Source organism: Eleutherodactylus coqui, chromosome 5, assembly GCF_035609145.1.
Source record: "Eleutherodactylus coqui strain aEleCoq1 chromosome 5, aEleCoq1.hap1, whole genome shotgun sequence".
Taxonomy (NCBI): domain Eukaryota; kingdom Metazoa; phylum Chordata; class Amphibia; order Anura; family Eleutherodactylidae; genus Eleutherodactylus; species Eleutherodactylus coqui.
Genome location: NC_089841.1, coordinates 97,747,901 through 97,769,150, shown reverse-complemented (window position 1 = coordinate 97,769,150; position 21,250 = coordinate 97,747,901). Strand labels below are relative to the sequence as shown.

Sequence of the window (21,250 nt, the reverse complement as noted above, 5' to 3'; positions counted from 1 at the left end):
TACTTTCGTTGCCTGCTTCTAGTTTCGCCGCCAGCCCATGTGACCTCGCTGTCCAATCACAGCCATTCATGGATGAATGGCTGTGATTGGAGCACCCAGCGCTGGCTCTAATTAGCTGAGCGGGGTGTCACTCAGCAGACTTAGCCAATTGACACAATCTGTTGTTGTAGGCGGGGGATTATAATTCCCGTCACTAGCAAGATGCTCTGCCAGCTTGACAAGTGCCAAGAAGCCTGCACGGAGCTCTGGAGAGCGGCCCCTGGGACACCCACGGCACATGCAAGGTGAGTATTGATTTTTGCTTTCACTCATGTAGTGTAGTTAGGGCGTTTAGCGCTGCCAAAAACGCGGTACCAAGTTATGCCCGTTTTTGGCAGCACTAAAAACTGCTGCCCATTCATTTTAATGGGCAAAGCTGGGCCGAAAACGCTTATGTGAACAGCCCCATTGAAATGAATGGGAGCATTGTACAGCATTTAGTGCTGTGCTGAAAAAGCAGCGCTAAACGCTTTACAAAAATGTGGTTTGGTGTTTTTTGGAATGTCTAGAACGAATTAATTGGATTTACATTGATTCCTATGGAAAGAATTGCCTCAAGTTTCATTGATTTCAAGTTTGACCGATTGCTTTCGAACGGATTACCAACCTAACTAGAGGTTTGACTGTACAGCAATTGCTTGCCATCAGAGAAAGTACGGCGTTTATTGCAATAATACATAACTTCTTCTGTTTTAATGCCAAATATGAAAAGGAAAAAACTCTGCGCTCCAAAAATGAGGGATTGTAGTTGAAATGACCCAATGGTCTAGTGGTTATAATAACCTTATTTCATTCAGTCTCTTAACCACTACAATCCCTGACCCTTGAAGCGCGGAGCTTTTTCCTCTTCATATTTCGCCACATATTTAAAGCTCTCTGAATTCCAGTGTGCTTTTCTCCTCTGAGACGTCTCTCCAGTGACTCTAGATACCGGATGGGGATTTTGAGCAAAGCAAACCAGGACACAAGGTGCTTGTGGGTTCCCATTCCATGTGGGAATTCCCACCAATTTGAGATTTACGGCGCTGTCTTTCTTTTATAATCTGCTCTTCTGTTTTGATGTTTTTTATTTTCCCTATGGGTTTAAAAATTCTCCCCCTCTTTATGACATGGTGGGAGGTATTCAGCATTTTTTTCATGCCCGTTACAGAAAAGCACAGAACGCCATATTAGATTTAAAAAATTGCCACACTAGTCCCATCCTAGCAATTCCCACTAAGAAAGTCATGCGTGGAGGATCTATAGTTTGAAGACGACTAAAGAGATTAACGGGAAATTAAAGAAAAGGGGTTATGCACACGGGATGTTTAACAGAGCATCCACTTTAGTAAGGAAGATGGCACAAAAACAACTGTTCAACACTTCAACAAAAGAAAAAAATAATCAGGAAATCATTCACAGATGTGAGGTTTTCAAAAACACAGTAAAAACTTTAGCGCTATAACATTTTTTTCTTAAATTTCAGATTTTCTTGCAAAATTAAAAGTTATATATTACAAGTAGATTGCAAGTTTTGGCCAAGAGGGAGAAACTCCCGGTGATACTTTGTCCAGCAGCTTTTTCAAAATATCTACTTTAAAGGAAAAAAAATTGTGGTAATCGACTTGAAAGAAAATGTGGGAGGGGTCAAATGTAATTTGTAGTTTTGCCTTTAAAACTGATGGATTTACTCTGCTTGTGGGAACAAATGTAAAACTGTTACACTAACTGTGATATTATGTGGTCCAGTATAGAGGATACGATGCATGGGGTGCAATTTACCAGGTATTGGCTGCACCATCAGAAAACTGAATACTGGATCACGCAATTGTAAGAAATCGTGGAACATATCTGGAGCGGCAAAGCACTAAACTGAAAAACACGGTGGTAACCTTAATTGATGCTTTATGACCATAGAGAAAATTAAAAAGCCAATGCAAGAAGGCAACTGAAGATGCCGTGTATTAAAACCAGGAAGCTTCACACCTTGGTACAAGGTACCCAGGTGGCCTGATCTACAAAAGTGATCATTTATATTGTTACTAGTAATTATTAGAAAATCATAGTACCAGTGTTTCTGGTAGGATAGCTGTGCTACATGCCGTCACACACAGCACTGCTACATACATTGTTCATCCCATACAACAGGGATCAGAAGCAGCACAGCACTGGAGATGAAGGACCTGTGATGGCGTCACATCATGGTCCACCCCTGATCACGTGACGTTGATGCTCATCGCGAGTGAATGGCTTGCATGTTCCACCCCTGATTACATGACAGTGACGTCAACAAAAGGTCCTTCCTCGCCAGTGAGGGAGTTACATGGTCTGGTCTGCCATTTTCCCATGACTGACATCAAAGGTCCTGCATCCTTAAGCAGTTTACGGGTGGACTACAAACCCCCTGTGGCCTCAGTTGCCATGAATACGAACACCTAACCGGACAACAATCATGTGTATACAGGACCTGTGATGTCCCAGTCATGTGATCAGGGGCAGAGCAGGCAACTCCCTCACTGGGGATGTAGGACCTTTGATGACATCACAGTCACGTGATCATGGGCGGTGCATGCAAGTCACTCACAAACACACTCACTCATGCACAGACATGTAGTTAGTAGTTTGATTAGTTCTTCATTTGAAGATGACGCATTCATTTTGCTAGAGTTCAATCTCATTTTAGGTACTAAGGTATTTCATTATAATATAAGGTTTGAGTTCCTTTAAACCCTTAAGGACCAGGCTGTTTTGTAGCTTAAGGACCAAACACTTTTTAGGGATTTTACCCATGTGGTGGTTTTACTGCCCTATTTTTCTTTTAGCTACCAAAAGTCTTTTTGCTGCGTTTTCTTTTTCTGTGACCTATTTTTTTTAAATATCTTTTTTTCACAGATTTTTCCTTTTTTTTTTTTTAGTTTTATTGGGGGTAAAAAGCTTTAAAAAAAACAAACAAAAAACTGATTTTAACATTGAGGTTTTCTTTAAAATTAGTATCTTTCCGCTAAAATAAAGTATGAGAACGGGTTCCTAATTTTGTTTCAGACGTTTTGATATATAATATGTACGGTTTTGGATTACAGGCTGCATTCTTATGCCAGTAACAATTTTTTTTTACCATCTATGTCCCCCATGACAAAATATGTATGAGAGCAGCACTCCGGGGGTTAAGTAAAAGATCAAATCTTTATTGTGCCCACACAACGTTTCAACCCTCCATCCGAGGGTCTTTATCAAGTTCATATAAGACCTCTGAGGGACATTCACATGATTTTTCTTATTTTATTACACACTTTTCCACTGTAGCTGGGGCATCCATAGGAGCCCCAGTTACAGGGAAAAAGATCCGCCTGTAGTGACACTAGTCACTGGCAGAGCTGATCAGGGTCTGCAAGGACCCTGCAGCTGTACCGGGCTAGGGAAAACCCAGCGGTCACGTGACAGCCAGGTCGCGTAGTGGAAGAAACACTTTCACTTCTTAGTATGAAGTGTTCCTTGAGTGCCATGTATTTGGGAAAGGAGAAGGCAGAAGTGGTTAAAAACAGAAGGGAAGGAGCATTCACACGGCATTATTGTACACTCTGTGCAACTCCACTTCGGGGTTCTGTGACAGCTGTCAAAAACAACGCTGTGACGGATACCCCAAATGGAAACAAAAAGAACCATTCACTTCTATAGTGAAATGCACACCGCTAAAGAGGTGTCCATTTCACTATAAAAGCAAGTGGTCCCCTTTGTTTCTGGTCGGGGTTCCGTCACAGCGTTATTTACAGCAGCCATCACACAACCCCCGAATGAAGTCACACAGCGTGTACAATAATGCCGTGTGAATGCTCCCTTACACAAGCTTACAAAAAATGGCATGTGTAGCCATTCTCGCCCTTAGCCACACGCATGCACGGGCACTTCTCCATACAGCACCTCCACTCTCCAGATCAATCCCATCAGTCAAATGCCCAGAAACAAAATGTATTGTGGATTAAATAAATGTTAGGCCAGTGTCACACAGGGGTCTGTGCATTTACTTGCACATATGCGCTGCGTATTTGCGCAATAGGCACTATAAATTTGTACACACACGTGCGTCTTTTAATATACCTTTTGCACACGTAAAAAGACATGCAGTCCATGCTCCCATTCATTGAAATGGGCAATTAGTGTAATTCCTTCAATATGTGCCCTTTTCTTGCACAAATGCGCAGGAAAATAAAGCATGCTGCATATTTTTTTCTGTGCAAAATACGCTTATGTGAATGAACCCATTGAAAGCAATGGGTTATTTTCACTGTGCATTGCGCTCACAAATGGTTTGTGCGTAATATGCTGCACAAATACGTTCGTGTGAAACTGGCCTTAATGATGGAAAAAAACATAAAAGCTCCCTAACCTAATTCAAAGCTCTGTGTGGGCGTAGCTGGTTAGGTGTAATAACCACTTATTAATTTACATCTGTATCTACAATCCTCTTATCATGATCTTCTGCCTAGAAGGAACACTTTGTATGAGACTTACATTTTAAGCAAAAGGTTTGAAAAGGAGTCCTTCCAAAAACTAAATAATATACTTCTAGGAAGACAAGGCATAATCTAGAACTGCTTCATTTTCATCTACAATAGGCTGCTATTCACAAAAAACATAATAGCAGTTATAGGCGTGACATTCGGGGTTATTTCCTCACTTATATGTTCATCCTATTGTACCTAAAGTGAAAGTTGAGTTTTTATTATCTGCTCTTGATGATCTGTGGTTACAGAGATGTAAGCCACTTTTAGGGGTCTATAAGTATGATAAACGATCGCTAATATGCCTTTAAAAACTCGCATTATATAAGAATCCAGTCAGTAATCCTTGCCATTTCAAACTAATTCTTATACTTTAAAATACACCAGAACTGTAATATAGCATAGAGATGTCAAAAGAACAATACATCATGTAATCATGACAGGTTTAGAACCAGCAAAATAACTAAACTGTAGACAGAGACAGAAAAAAAGCAGCTTTTTTTTTTAATAGTTGAGGGAGATTAAAGAAAAAAAAAAAGAAAAAAAAAAAAAGGAAGTATAGGGTGTGGTGGTATAAGGTTGATTCGATGGTATCGAAAGGCCAGCAATTAAGTAATTTAAATTGGCATATTACACGGGTTTTCCGGGAAAACGCTATTGATGACCTATTAATAGTTTATTGACTAAGGGCTGCCACTTGGGATCCCGGCTGATCAGCTAACCAAGCACCCACCATCAGCGCCAGCATACACATTTGTGGGAGCAAAAGCTGCGGGTTCGATCCCTGCATAGTGGCTGGCGCTTGTAAATGCAGGCATAGCTTGTATTTATTTAATAAGAGTCGCACTTGCAATTACATCTGCTGGCCAGTCCACAGGGGTCAGAGCAGCAGCTTCCCTTCTGAACCCATGCGTAGTGGCACTGACAGAGGGCATTTGATCATCTGATAGGCCAGGATCCTGAGTAGTGGATCCCAGCTGATCATCTATTAATGACCTATCCTGAGGAGCGACGTTCCAGGAAGGAATGTAGACTAGCTGCTATGATGTCTACTGTACACTGCGAACAGAGAAGAAATGTTGCCACTTGTATCTATCTATCACACTCTAACAAGCAGCAGCATGGAGGACATTATACAGCAGTACTAACCTATTTAGATGTGAATCCAGTTTTTGTAAGGCAGTAAACACTTACTAGGAGCTGCAGCTGCCAGTTAAATTTATGAAAGCGTGGGGTGACTGGTGCGCTTCCCTTTAAACTCATGCAGAATCAAAGATGTTAACACACTATTTTCTGTATTTTATGAATATATTGATCTTTATGGAATGCTGAATGACAGGTATAGGTTTTCTACTAAATAATTTATGTACTGTATGCTCATGTATATTGATTCTCCATTGAAATGCCAAGAAACAGCGCCATGCTGTATCATCTTTTCGTGCAACTCGACAATTCGCTGTTACTACGATATTCCTCCTGGAAAAGGATGAATAATTTGACACTCAAGTTCTACCTTTCCTATTATTAATGAATTTACTAAAATGGATTTCAGGAAAGCCAACAACCCCCCTTTAAAAAAAAATATACAGAGCCTCAGTATCAAGAGAAAACATCTTAAACTGCTTTGCCAGTTTTCTGGTTGCAGTGAAATTCTCCCATTAATTACGTTCAGTGAATAGTTTTGCTCAGAAAGAATTGTAGAGAACCTCAAAATTATTGTCCATAGCAATTCAAAGGCAAATAGCTCCCTAACCTTCCGTCTGCTTTTACTATTTGCATCACAATTTTTCACCCGTTTACAATTTTTTTTGTTTTTTAAATCAGAATTAAGCTCTCAAAGTTTCTTCCATCTCCAAGCACAGGTAGAAGTTCTTGCTGCCATATTATAGTATTTGACATGCTGAATCATTCCTGCTTTTAAACATTCAGGTCTTCAAACGTACGGCACACATCCCAAATTATGCTGTGATAATATCCAGTAAGTGTGCAGATTACACTGGTCAACAGTGCAAGTCTTTCAGACTTGAAAATAGGTATTTCTTAACCATTTCATCATGGAAAAACGAAAATGACATTGAAAACTTTGAGTTAGCACTGGACTCTGAGATTAGCCCCTTTAAGTAGGACTCATGAAGAACTTTGTGGAGGGGATGAACCAGGGTGGAGAAGCTTTTCAGTACCTCATAAGACAATTTTCACAGCTCAGTGATGCTAAAGTTAAAGAAGGCATCTTCATTGGCCCGCAGATTCGGCATCTTCTTAAAGATAAAAACTTTGAGCAAGTTCTTCAGTGTCATGAGAAAGCAGCATGGGAGGCATTTCAAGACATTGCGCCTGGCCTACTGGAAAATCGAAGAGCTGACAACTACATTGAGATTGTGAATAAACTTCTAGAAAAGTACCATCGATTAGGTTGCAGCATGTCACTCAAAGTCCATTTCCTACATTCTCACCCGGACTTCGTCCCTGACAACTGTGGCGCCGTGAGCGACCAACATGGAGAGCGATTCCATCAGGATATATTGAAAATGGAACAAAGGTATAAGTGAAGATGGAAGCTTCTCTGCTTGTGGACTACTGTTGGACAGTGACTAGCGACGCCCCAGAAGAGGAGTACAAGCGACTAGCAAAGAGAATCCGTTCACGTGATTAAGCCCTTTTATTTGACGTTAGTGTATCTATAAAACCAGAGTTAGGCCGACTAAACAAAATATAATGGCACATTTAAAATCACATTCGTGTTTCTCAACCCAAAATTAGAGAAGTTTAATTATTTTGAAAAAAAGGAAAAATTTTCAAAAACTGCATTTAAGTGTTATTTAAGGTACATTACCTGAATCTTTCCCATAAAACTCACTGATGAGCTGAAATGCTTGACTGTATTCAAAATGCTCTTTGTCCAATTTTTCAATCCTTACACGGTCATCATCTCGAAGGCTAAAAGGAAAAAGCAAAAAGTTGTAAGAAATAAGAAAGCATCGTTACACATGTAGTCTTGTCAATTACATATTTGCTTTCCACATAATCACTACACCAAATCTGTGCTTAAGTTTGTAAAAAACAAACATTTTGGCGGGTGATGTGAGGACGGTAGGACAGCGCCTAATGACTGCCTGCAGAGTAAACAAACCAGAGGATCATTGGGTGTTCTTTAGATTAATTGTTTTATATAACAGGCAATTCTGCCCCTGAACCTCGAGCTCTAATTCTTCATTAACACTGCGAACATCAATTTGTACATCACTTACTAGACCTGTAACTTGGTTAACAAGACCCAGAGCCGATGTCAGAGCCCGGAGGAGTAAGGTACATTCTGTATAATACGTCTTTCATGTCTCAGTCTCAAACATCAACGTTACTTAAGAAATGCTTTGAAACAATAATCCATATCATCTGGTAGCGGACGAATAGCAGCATAACCACCGGTCAGAGATCACTGGGCTGAGAACATTAAATCCAGTAAACAAATTAAGTGAGTGGAAATAAAATGCTGGCATCTCTAATATTTTTGTATCTCGACTACAGCTACAATGGAAATTATGTTAGTCAATGGTGTCTGCGCTCCAGACTACAAAATAATTACCTAAGAGCCATTGGCTTCAATCTGAAACATTTAGGAATCAAACAAAAGTTTAATATGTCAAAATGAAATACACACAATAAAAAAGACTTACAATATTATACATTATATACACATCCAAAGTAACCCCTCAAGTATAATCTACACAGGTCAAGAACTGCTCTCCTCCCGGTAATCATCTACATAACCATATATGCATCTAGAGCCCCTTTTGCAGTATAGTCACACCCCGAGCTCCCCCCACCCTCATTTGCCAAACTCCCCTCTGCCTAAGTAATCCCATTCAGAGTGCCACCGGCAGCCAAATAACAAACTTTGAGGGGACAGTGCTGACAATCACAGTGATGGCATTTTCTTCTCCAACTCATCACAGGCAGAGTGTGTGTGCGCAAGGGTCGGTATTATATACCATAATATACAGGTTACAGACGATACTCTTCCTACATCATACTCTGTTTTAGAATACGGAGACTCTGACTTTAAGCCACCTGGGGCTGATGGGTGAATGCAGTTCAAAAAGACAAAAGTGAGGGCAGCCTCTTCCACCAATGCAATGCTTTCAGAATAGAAGCGTTAGCACTTTCATTTACTGTGAAGGTGCACAGTATAGCCCTGTGATTTAACAAACAAATTAATGTAAAATGATTGGCAGTCCTGCTCTCTGGCCTATGCAGTTACAAAAGCTTGATAAGAGCAGTGGAGGGTGGGCCAGGATTGGGAGAGATATCCCCAGCTGCTATTAGCACCAACATAGCAAGGGTGAGTAGATGGTTAGAAGATGTTTAAGGGCGACTGTTATGTTTGTCAGTGGCATTAGGGGGTTTGAGGCCTAGTAAGAAAGTAAAGAGTGAAAGAGTGCATGTGAGCTGTGCATGGGTGAGGATAGAAGAGAGGGGCTGATGTGAATAGAATGCCCCAGAGGTGGGCGTTGGAAAGAGGTTCTGAAACTAACAGCAAAGATGAGGACAGAGGTGACAGCATTAGTGATAGCTTTGAAGTGCAAGGCATTTAGGCAGAATTTGTGGACTACCTGTCTCCTGTCCTGTGAAACTGCTATTTCTAACTGCATGAGACACTTGATCCAGCTCACACTTCATACAGCTCATATTCACGTGGCTTTATAGGACACACCGACCCTAACCACCACCCCCCTTGGGGGTGAAAAAAAGTGCGTCTTATAAAATCAAAAATACTGTATGTACAATTTCAGCTTTAAAGACTTGAGAATTGCGAATTCAGCTCTGGATGTTAGTATTCACCGACAGACACTAAAACAGGTTACAAATCCGATTCAAACATAACGTAGATAAAAAAAGCCCACAAACTCCTGCTATAAGCCAACAATAATAAAAGGGTACAATAACAAATATAAAAAGAAATTACAGCAGGAAAGTGGGTTTAGTAACGATTGGCAGTGTTGGAGCCTTCCTGTACAGAGCAGCCAAAAAATATCTGCAGGATGCAAGTGGTTGACACAGTCTCCGAAAGGAGATTATAATAACGCTGTTCCAAGTAGGTACAGGTCAGAGATCAGCAGATAGAATAGGCGTAATTACTTAAACTTTCACATATAATCATGTTCATGTGTAAAGGTCTTTGAGATCTCTCTGTAAAGGGCTGATACATATGAACATGTGGTTACAGCATATTACGTGCGCTGGTTTTGCACACAGAATATGCTGTACCAATCTGCCATAGGCTCCCATGCTGCCAAATTGCACAAAATAAAGATTGTAGCACATTCTAATTTATTGCTGCACACTGTGCGACTGTCTCATGTACAGAGTGCCTTTTGCAGCAGGAAAATTTACACTCACACAAGTGCTGCCTTGGATAGGAGCTAATGCCGCCGGCACACGTTCTTGTCCCTGGGAGGATGCTGGCCGACCACACTGCTCAAGTTCTGGGGGGGCTGGGAGCCACAGGTATCTGTTGCTATCTTGAGGTCTGCTGCTAAGTCAACGCCCCATACCCCCTTCACCTCACCATCCCTTGTCTACATATGCCATCACACACCTCCAGAGCTTCATCAGTTTATCGGCAATGGAATCGGTGGTGAGCAAGGAGGCTGGTTCTGGTGACAAGGTCAGTGAAACTGGGTGGTGGTAGCTAGCCGTAAAATTTTTCTGCAGAGCCACAGTGGTGGAGAAGAGAGGCTCCTTGCTCTTCCAGCTCATGGGACGCAAGTAGAGCAAGACTCCTTCAGCTGCCGCAAGGAGCTGATGACTATGGAAACCTAGTAAGCTAGTGCTTTTATATGCAGTGCCCCCCATGCTGAAAGAAAAAAAAAAAACATGAATTTTCCGATTCTGTTTAAAAACAGAATTGAGTGGATCCTAACAAGCATTAAGTTAAATCGCCCAGCCATACAATCAACTATTGATGACTAGAGATGAGCGAGCATACTCGCTAAGGGCAATTACTCGATTGAGCATTGCCCTTAGCGAGTACCTGCCCGCTCGGAAGAAAAGATTCGGCTGCCGGCGGGGAGCTGCGGGGAGGAACGGAGGGGAGATCTCTCTCTCTCTCCCCCCCCCCCCCCCCCCCCACTTCCCACTGCTCACCGCCGCAACTCACCTGTCACCCGCGGCAGCCGAACCTTTTCTTCCGAGCGGGGGGATACTCGCTAAGGACAATGCTCGCTTGAGCAATGGTCCTTAGCGAGTATGCTTGCTGATCTCTACTGATGACCTATCCTGGGGATAGGTCATTTATAGTAAAGGCTTGGAAATTCCCTTTAAAGTGAACCAGTCATCACAATTGAACCCCATAATTTATGTTATGGGCCTCAAACGTGAGGGATTGGGGGGGGTGTTTCATACTTACCAGGTACCCTGTTCCAGTGCTGTGTCCCACACAGTAGGACTCTCCAGATGGCTCTGTTTGCGCACACAGATAATGGGCAAGTGCAAGCACACAGCCGGCTGAAAATATTTACGCTGTGTGTGTGGCAACTTCGTGGGAACAACGCACTGGAATGGGGCACCTGATGAGTATGCAACACAACTGCCCAGTCAGTTTTGTTTGAGCCCCATAACAGTTTATGGGGCTCAAATGTGATGGGTTCGCTTTAAAGACGTGTTGTAAAATTGTTTAATGTCATCCAATTATCTATTCAACTCTCTCTCATTTTCTGAAAAAGCCAGGAGACAACCAATACAGATCTTATGGGGATTTTATCTAGATTTTTCTAAACTCATTGCTATGCAGTGATAAACCCTGCTCCCTTATCACTTATTTGTAAACAGAATCATCAACCCTTTTCAATCCAATTTGTATTCTGGTTTTCCTAGGGGGCTTACTCTTTCTGCTGTTATACAACAGCGCTATCTGCTGGCTAAAGCCAGTACTGCATGAGGTGTGACACTAGATAGGCTCCGACAGAAAAGAGGCTGGCAATATACCGTAAGAGAACCCCGACGGGCGTCTTCCAAAATCGGGGCTGTACAGCCCTATATCATAATGTCTTTGGACGTCAGACAGTGGATTGGAAATGGTTAAAGTCACCCTTTGGTCCTGGTCAAACAAAGACGGGCGCACCGGTTCTCCGATTAATTGATGCATGCTGGGCATTAGTTTTCAGCATTAGTCTTTTACACGGGACGGGCTGTCAGGCAAACAATGCCCGACACTTATCCTCGTGCTGCTCGCTCTTGTGCTGTTGCACAGGAGCGAGTATTGCCGGCATCACGCACAGCGCGGCCAGCAGGGAGGCTGGGCAGCGTTCTCCCCCCACCCCTCTCCATTCCCTGTAGTCAGTCTTTCTCTCTCCACATGCTGCTGTAGACATGCGCACGCTGGCACGTCACAGCACGAAGTAGTAATGCGAGGAGGGGTCTAAAAACTCTCTCGAACGCGGCATGGTGCTCGCTCGAGTACTGCGCACCATCGAGTATGCTAATACTCAAACTAGCATGTTCACTCATCTCTAATTACATGCTAATTTGATTGCCCAAAGCTGGCCATGTGAGCAGCACTGGCCAGTCAGATAGCCGAAAAGCTGGAGACAATCCAGGTGGAAGGATTAGTCAACATCCAGCTTTCCAAGAATCAGACAGCTAAAATTAATAGAATGGCTAACACCTTAACAGAAGGGGACAACTCAGGGAGGCACATTCACTAGCGATACTGTTTTAGGTGAAAATGATCTGGGAGATTAAAAGTAAGAACAATACTTCCACAGTCCTCTGATCACAGGTTAGAGCCTAGGGACTAAACAGCTCAAAAACCAACTATTCTGCACAGTGTCCAAGTAGAAGGCAGGAGCTGACAGCTGGGATGGAAGGACCTTTCCATTTCATAACTGACTCCCCCAAGGCATTTTTTGAAAGATGAAATTTAAAACTTCAGAACTCGTTGCCATGCACCGTTCCTCTCAAAGACATGAAAGTGACGGCAGAGAGCAGCCTATATTTTTATTTTAGCAAGTTAATTATACTGCATCCCACATTTGGGAACTCAGTAGACACCCACTTCAGAAGGAAGCTCAGAAAGCAATCTTCCCACAAGAGCAGCAAGAAAAAGTACAAAGACTTCTAAAGAACTCAAATGCAATGTGAAGCACTCAGGGAAGGTAAGGACAATAGACTTGTGAATGTTATTACATTGCAGTAAACATAAATATCAAACCGTATCCCGACGGTATGTCCACATGGGATGGGGAAAAAAATTCGTACCCAATTTGCTACATCTGTAATACACTGTGGATTTTCTGCCCACAAATCCGGATGGAAAATCCACAGCATTTCTGCTTTGTATGGATATAGTCATAAACCAAAAGTCTGAATTAATAATGGCAACATATTACCACCCAGGCCTAAGAAACCTAGAGATGGTGAGGAAGTTCAACTTCCATAATTGTTTTCAGTAAGAGAAACCAAGTAATCTTGTAGATATGATACCTTTTAATGGCCTACAAAAATACATAATGTTATAGCGAGCTTTTGGACCTCTCAGGGTCCTTCCTCAGGTAAAATGGAACAAATCTAAAGATATATTTACTATAACACATGATCACATGGGAGGAACTTAATTTGCACTAGATAAATACCAGAGACAGAGGGCACAGACATGTTGGCATTAAAGGCTGGTTTATACAGGCAGATGATCGCTCAAATGACAGTTTGAGTGACAGATTTGAGCGATCATTTTGCATAAAAATTGGTATTTAAGTGGCTACTTGGCCACTTAAATACCAATTAGGTATGCAAATGAAGCCTTCACAGAACACAGCTAATAGCCTGAGGTTATTATCTACTCTCAGATCCTTTGTTCTCCAAGGGAAAACATTGCTATCAGCACTTCCCCGTGGAGAACTACTGATAAAAGTGAGTGACGATTTTTATGTTGGACTATATTTAACGATCAGCCATTAGTGCCCGAAAAGCGGACGATGGGTGCACATTTACATGCACCGATTATCGCTAAAACGATCGCAGATTAGCGATAATCTGCTGGTGTAAATGGGCCTTAATAGTATTTAAATAAATACCAGGGAGGGATGATCATAACAGTAAATAATTAGTCCAGTGACAAGGAATGTGAAATCTCTCCTTCAGACCTGCGAACAAGGAAGATGGAACAATATCTCTACAGTGCCATCTATTAAATGGCAGCAGTCCTTCAAATTAATGTATCATTTTTTTACCACGTCTGTGAAACAACGATTGGGAATAGCACCCCTTCTGTGTGCTCTCCTTGGGTAGAGACAATGCCATCCCCCAAGCCACTCACCCCCCAGGTGTCTCCACACACCTCTGGGTGCTCTCCTTAAGGACACCCTTTTTGACCAGCTTTAGACCTTTCATATTCTTCACTGATGCAAAGAACCCCGCTCCAAGGTTCATTCCATTCTTGAAGGTATGAAAAATGGCCATAAATTTATACTCCCAAATTCTTCTGGGAAGCTGCGACTTGAAAGACTTTTCTTTTTGTTTTACTTCCATCATTGGAACACACAAGAGGTTTACCCCAAATACAGCTCTTCCTTAACAGTACATTACCGTAAAGCATTCAGCCACACTAGTGTCACAATAACTATTCTAATGATTACCTAAGCTGCTCAATCACACAGAACTTTCTAGGATGGGAACCATTTTATCTTACATGGGAAAAAAAGAATTAGCAAAATAAAACAAACAAACAATGAAACTACAGGGCGATTCAAAAGTCAGGACCTCCTGGAATATCTTATAATAAGAGGAGATAAAAATAGGAAACTTTGTAGAACACCTAGAGGGGTGAGAAAAGTATACTGCACCTATAACAAAGGGGTTTAATTCTTAATATTTCTGAGGCGACCCTGAGGCCTAGTGCCCACGGGAGACCCCACACTCACCTCCTGATCCGCTGCTCCCCGATGTCCCAAATCCCGTCCCGGCACGCATACGCAGTACAGCGCGTGACCCGCCCACAGCGTCGCGTGACGTGGGTGTCGGTGGGCGGGGAAGCGTTTTCACGCTATCTACCACTGTGCTACAGCGGACGATAGCGTGACGAACGGCTTCCATTGACTGCAAATAGAATATGCCCCGGGTGATTACGGGGGATTTCATGGGGTGGAATTCCACAGTGGAATTCCGCACAGTGAGCATTGCGCTATTAGGTTCAATAGAACCTAATAGCTGCGGGGCAACGCCACGGATTTCCGCCACGTGTTACGCGGCGGAAATCCACTCTTAGGAATTAGGCCTGAGTAGCTTTAAAGAGAAAAAAATAAATAAAAATCAAGACTGTAAACAGAAAAAAAATAATTGTATAACTCATAGCTCGCTCAAGAATATAATTTCTGAGTTGCTGTACATTAATAGCAGTGTGGTACTGTGAGCTCAAAAGTAAAGCTTCACTTTAATCCCTTCGTGACCAAGTTTTTTTTTCGTTTTTTCCATCTTTGGTTTTCCCTCCCCCCCTTTAAAAAAAAACAAAAAACTCCTTTATGTATCCATTGATGTCGCTGTATGAGGCTTGTTTTTTGCAGGCCGAGTTGTATTTTTCAATGGTGCTATTAATGTACCATATAATGTAAAAAAACAAACAAAACAAACACGAAATTCCGGCATCCTTCAGTGCGTCTTGTTTCTATGGCGTATAAACTGCAACAAAAATGACAATTTTATTCCTAGGGTCAGTACGATTACTAAGATACCAAACGTACGCAGTTTTTTGTTTTTTTTGCTGTACTTTTTTCTGCCGCCATCTTCTGCACACAATAGCTTTTTAAATTTTCTGTTGACATAGTTGTGCGAGGGCTCGTTTTATGCGGGACGTCCTGTAGCTTGCGCTGGTACCATTTTGGAATACATATGACTTTTTGATCACTTTTTATTGCATTTTGCTTGGAAACAGGGTATTCGAAAAACCGCATTTCTGACGTGATTTATTTCTTCCTGGCGACGTTCATCGTGTGGTGTAAATAATGTGTTACTTTGATAGATCGGACTTTTACGGACACAGTGATACCAAATATGTATTTTTGTTTTATTATTTAGATTCTATTATAAATATAGCAAAAAAAAAGGGGAGGGGAGGGTGTTACTTTGATCACGTTTTTTTTTTTTAATAAGTAGTAAAAAACTTTATTGATCTTATTTTTACTTTTTTTTTAGTCCCCAGAGGGGACATCAAGTCGCGATGCTTTGATCGCTCCTGTAGTATGATGTAATGCCATAGCATAACATCATACTGCAATCATGCAGGCAGTCCATCAAGCCACACCACGGCCACGACACCCGCACGGCTCCCTGCGATCTCATCGTACTGGACCCCCAAACATTGTTCTGGGGAGTGAAATGCCGCTGTCAGAATTGACGGCAGCATTTAAAGGGTTAACAGCTCCACGTCTTATCGGTGCTGCTGCCGGGTATCAGCTGTAAGAAACAGGCAGCAGCCACGATGTATGGAGGGAAATCACCAAATGATCTCCCTTCATACATGTCCTGCAGCTGCATGACGTAAAAACACGATAAGCCAGTCACTAAGGGGTTAAGCAACTTAATGTATATTACTTTGTCTGACACACGGGCTGGTCATACAGCTGCCTCAGAAATAAATGTATGGGATTTAAAGTATAGTATCAGCTGTACGGGTGAACGAAGGTAAAACACATGCTGTCCGTACAGCCTGGAAGCAACCCTTTAAACGTTAAGTAACTTTACAATTTCCTTAATGTAGTGTTCGGCAACTACATAAGACGGGAATACTAAATCCATGTTTATTATAGCACAGCGCCACCAAGTGTTCAAGTAGAATCATCATCTCTGATAATAATAGACACACATCCGGAACCAACTTAAACCCCAACGCATCACACTATACTCTCACCATGCTGACGTTATGCTGTTGATCAGCTTTTCAGTTCCAGTGGAAATCTCAGAAGGAAGCAAAATTTCAGCCGGCTGCAGACGTAAGATTCTTGTTTCTAACTCAGAGCGCGACTTGGAGTCATGAAAACTGTCAAATATCACTTCTCCCGTAGACGGCTGAACAGCCTGAAAGATAGGAATGTTTGTTAATGAAAATACCTCATTAAGATTATTCACAACTGTGCTAGGCGATCCCCCTGGATGAACGGATTCATCTCGCAATGGAACCAAACTGCGCTGAACGGACACCATAGACTACAATGAGATGCATCTGACCGTACTACTCTATAAGCCATCCAAACAGGGATGTGAAGGGACCTTCATTACACATGGAGGAAAAGGTCTGTATATAGTATACAGTGTCTAGGAGGTCCTGGTCACAGTAGTTTGGTGTAGATGGCTCTAATATGACAGGAAGTGGTCCTTTACATGCATGCTTTGTTTAGCATGCCGGGGTCTCAAAGCTCCTTCGCAGTACAAGGGTGAAATCTACAATGACAATCCACAACCTTTTCTGCTAGAGGTTTTCAGTACCACATCAGTACTGTAACAGCACTGCAAATCTAGAGTAATTGTGGCATACTACCCTGTTTCCCTGAAAATAAGACATACCCTGAAAATAAGACATAGCATGATTTTCCAGAATTTGAGGATGCAAAATGATTTTTCAGGCTTTTTGAGGATGCTTGAAATATAAGCCCTACTCCAAAATTAAGCCCTGCTAACAGTTAATTAAAAAAGTCAATTTATATAGTGTCCAGGCAGCTATACATGTAAAAAAGTTAAACCTTTTTGAACAAAAACTAATATAAGACACTGTCTTATTTTCGGGGAAACACGGTAGTAGAAAGCCTCACCCCAGGACAGTGACTGCAATCAATCTATATGTAAATATGCATGCTCAGGAAAATGAAAGCGGTTTTAAAACAAAAATAAATAAATAATAATACTTCTTACTCATAGCAACAAATCACAGAACAGCTTTCATGTTACCTCAGCAGTATAAGAAATGAAAGCTGCATTGTGATTGTTTATGGGCAATAAAGATAGATTTTCACAGAAGGGTAGTGCCCGCCTACTTTTTTCTGGCCCACCCCATAGATGCTATGGTGATTATGAGTGAATGGGAAGCATAGGGTGTAGTTACATAATGCCTACCCATGGTGAAAAATTTTGAAGCGAATCCATAGCAGACTTCACTGCTTCAATTGAAAGGAGGAAATCTGCTGCAGATCCACAACATCTGCACCGAAGGTGCAGATATTGGTGTCAAATTTGCAGCAGATTTTGGTACAGATTTTTCTGCTGTTGAAAACGCACACTAGATCAGCTATTTGCTGTGGATTTTACTACAGATCTGCAGGAGATTTCATCCCTTCAATTTGAATTTAGTTGAAAGGGTAAAATCTGCTGCAGATCTACACCAAAATCTGCAGCAATTCAGCAAGGTGTGAACACACCCTTACAAGGGTTGTCCAGGCAATGTTTAAATCATGACCTATCCCCAACTGATAGCCAGTAGAGCAAAATGTGATTGTTCTCAGTAAGAGAAAGCAAGTAATCTTGTAGATATGTTACCTTTTAATGGCTAACAAAATACAAGCTTTCGGAGGGAATAACCAACCAAGGTAACACACACATTATACATACACTACCGTTCAAAAGTTTGGGGTCACATTGAAATGTCCTTATTTTTGAAGGAAAAGCACTGTACTTTTCAATGAAGATAACTTTAAACTAGTCCTAACTTTAAACAAATGCACTCTATACATTGCTAATGTGGTAAATGACTATTCTAGCTGCAAATGCCTGTTTTTTTGTGCAAAATCTACAAAGGTGAATAGAGGCCCATTTCCAGCAACTATCACTCCAGTGTTCTAATGGTACAATGTGTTTGCTCATTGGCTCAGAAGGCTAATTGATGATTAGAAAACCCTTGTGCAATCATGTTCACACATCTGAAAACAGTCTAGCTCGTTACAGAAGCTACAAAACTGACCTTCCTGTGAGCAGATTGAGTTTCTGGAGCATCACATTTGTGGGGTCAATTAAACGCTCAAAATGGCCAGAAAAAGAGAACTTTCATCTGAAACTCGACAGTCTATTCTTGTTCTTAGAAATAAAGGCTATTCCATGCGAGAAATTGCTAAGAAATTGAAGATTTCCTACAACGGTGTGTACTACTTCCTTCAGAGGACAGCACAAACAGGCTCTAACCAGAGTAGAAAAAGAAGTGGGAGGCCGCGTTGCACAACTAAGCAAGAAGATAAGCACATTAGAGCCTCTAGTTTGAGAAACAGACGCCTCACAGGGACCCAACTGGCATCTTCATTAAATAGTACCCGCAAAACACCAGTGTCAACATCTACAGTGAAGAGGCGGCTGCGGGATTTTGGGCTTCAGGGCAGAGTGGCAAAGAAAAAGCCATATCTGAGACTGGCCAATAAAAGAAAAAGATTAAGATGGGCAAAAGAACACAGACATTGGACAGAGGAAGACTGGAAAAAAGTGTTGTGGACGGATGAATCCAAGTTTGAGGTGTTTGGATCACAAAGAAGAAGGTTTGTGAGACGCAGAACAAATGAAAAGATGCTGGAAGAATGCCTGACGCCATCTGTTAAGCATGGTGGAGGTAATATGATGGTCTGGGGTTGCTTTGGTGCTGGTAAGGTGGGAGATTTGTACAGGGTAAAAGGGATTCTGAATAAGGAAGGCTATCACTCCATTTTGCAACGCCATGCCATACCCAGTGGACAGCGCTTGATTGGAACCAATTTCATCCTACAACAGGACAATGACCCTAAACACACCTCCAAATTGTGCAAGAACTATTTACAGCAGAAGCAGGCAGCTAGTATTCTATCGGTAATGGAGTGGCCAGCGCAGTAACCAGATCTGAACCCCATTGGGCTGTTGTGGGAGCAGCTTGACCGTATGGTACGCCAGAAGTGCCCATCCAACCAATCCAACTTGTGGGAGATGCTTCTGGAAGCGTGGGGTGCAATTTCTCAAGCTTACCTCAACAAATTAACAGCTAGAATGTCAAAGGTGTGCAATGCTGTAATTGCTGCAAAAGGAGGATTCTTTGATGAAAGCAAAGTTTGATGTAAAAACAATGTTATTTCAAATACAAATCATTATTTCTAACCTTGTCAATGTCTTGACTCTATTTTCTATTCATTTCACAACGCATGGTGGTGAATAAGTGTGACTTTTCATGGAAAACACAAAATTGTTTGGGTGACCCCAAACTTTTGAACGGTAGTGTACATAGACATACACATACACACACACACACATTATACATACATAGACATATATACACACACACACACACAGTGTTTCCACCAAAAAAAGACAGACACTGTCTTATATAAATTTTTGCCCCAAAAAGTGCACAGTGTCTTATTTTCAGAGGGGAGGCCTTATACTCACCTTTCCGCGGCGTCCCAATACCTCGCGATGGTCTTCTGCGGTGCTGCGGTAAACTGTGTACTCGTCCTACAGCTGAGCTTCTGCTGGTGACGGGGCCTTAAATCCCCCCCCCCTTCAGCAAAGCGATGTCATTCACTGTATGGCTAAATGTTCGCAGAAAGTGGCAGCATCAACGGAGTGATCAATAAACAAAAACAAAAAAAAAATCAGCCTTTATTGCTCCATGTTCATAAAATATACAGGCAACATTTCGACTTTAGCAGTCTTCCTCAAGGCTTGAGAAAGACTGCTAATTAGAAATGTTGCCTGTATATTTTATGAACATGGAGCAATAAAGGCTGATTTTTTATTGAACACACCGTTGATGCTGCCACTTTCTGCGAACATTTAACTACTGCGGGTACTGAAGGTCCATGGTCCCCATTGTGGCTCAGCATGCTGTGACACCTCTGCTGATTTTTTGCATATGAAGTAAGTGCTGCAGGATTTCCTTTGTTTTGGACTGTGCATTTACTGAATGGCTGTGATTGGCTCATCGAGCGTCGGTTGTGATTGGCTGCTGGCGTTCAATTAACCAATCACATCGCTCGCTTTGCTGGAGGCAAGGTATTCAAAGCCCCGTCACCAGCAGAAGCTCAGCTGTAAGACGAAGAGGACGCAGTTTACCGCAGCGCCGCCGGAGACCATCGGGACACCGCGGACCAGGTGAGTTGATTCGGAGAAACACAAGATAGAGATATATATATTATATTTATTACACACACACACACAGACACACACACACACACACACACACACACACACACACACGGCCCCAACCAATCAACTCTTCTGATGCCTGCAGTCAACAGCAAAACACACAGGGCGGAAGCAGATTGCTCCGACCCGTGTAGTGGCCTGCGCTCATAATTACAGGCGATCAACCATTGATGACCTACAATGATAGGATATCAATAAAAACTGCTCGGACAACCCCCTTCAATTGTGAAAATCCCCCTCCCCCACCCAAAATGGGGCATCTTATCAACTTTTTTTTTTTTTTTACAATGCAGGGTCCAGAAAATAAAATCACATCAGTTAGGCCGCCTGCAGACGAGCGGAAAACCCGCCGCGGGATTTCCCGCGGGATTTCCGCCGCTGAAAGTCTGCATAGGAGTGCATTACAATACGCACTCCTATGCAGACGGCCGCGGTTTGGCCGCGCGAAATCTCGCGCGGCAAACAAACCGCGGCATGTTCTAATTTTCTGCGGGGCACGCACTCACCTGGCCGCCGGCTCCGGTCTGCGCATGCGCCGGCTGCGCGGCAGCCGGCACATCAAAGAGCCGGGGCCGCCAGGCGCGGGTGAGTACGCGCTC

The 21,250-nt window shown here is 42.3% G+C and overlaps 1 protein-coding gene across 1 annotated transcript in view; it reads right to left on the bottom strand.

The window, feature by feature from the left end:
- The window catches only part of MSH3 (mutS homolog 3), a 167,247-nt gene that overhangs the window by 115,866 nt on the left and 30,131 nt on the right, over positions 1 to 21,250 (bottom strand). Inside the window, exons 8-9 of the mRNA XM_066602947.1 lie at positions 16,417 to 16,583; positions 7,351 to 7,454 (exon numbers count right to left, since the gene is read on the bottom strand). Of these exons, the coding sequence (XP_066459044.1) occupies positions 7,351 to 7,454; positions 16,417 to 16,583 (271 nt within the window). The remainder of the gene's footprint in view (positions 1 to 7,350; positions 7,455 to 16,416; positions 16,584 to 21,250) is intronic.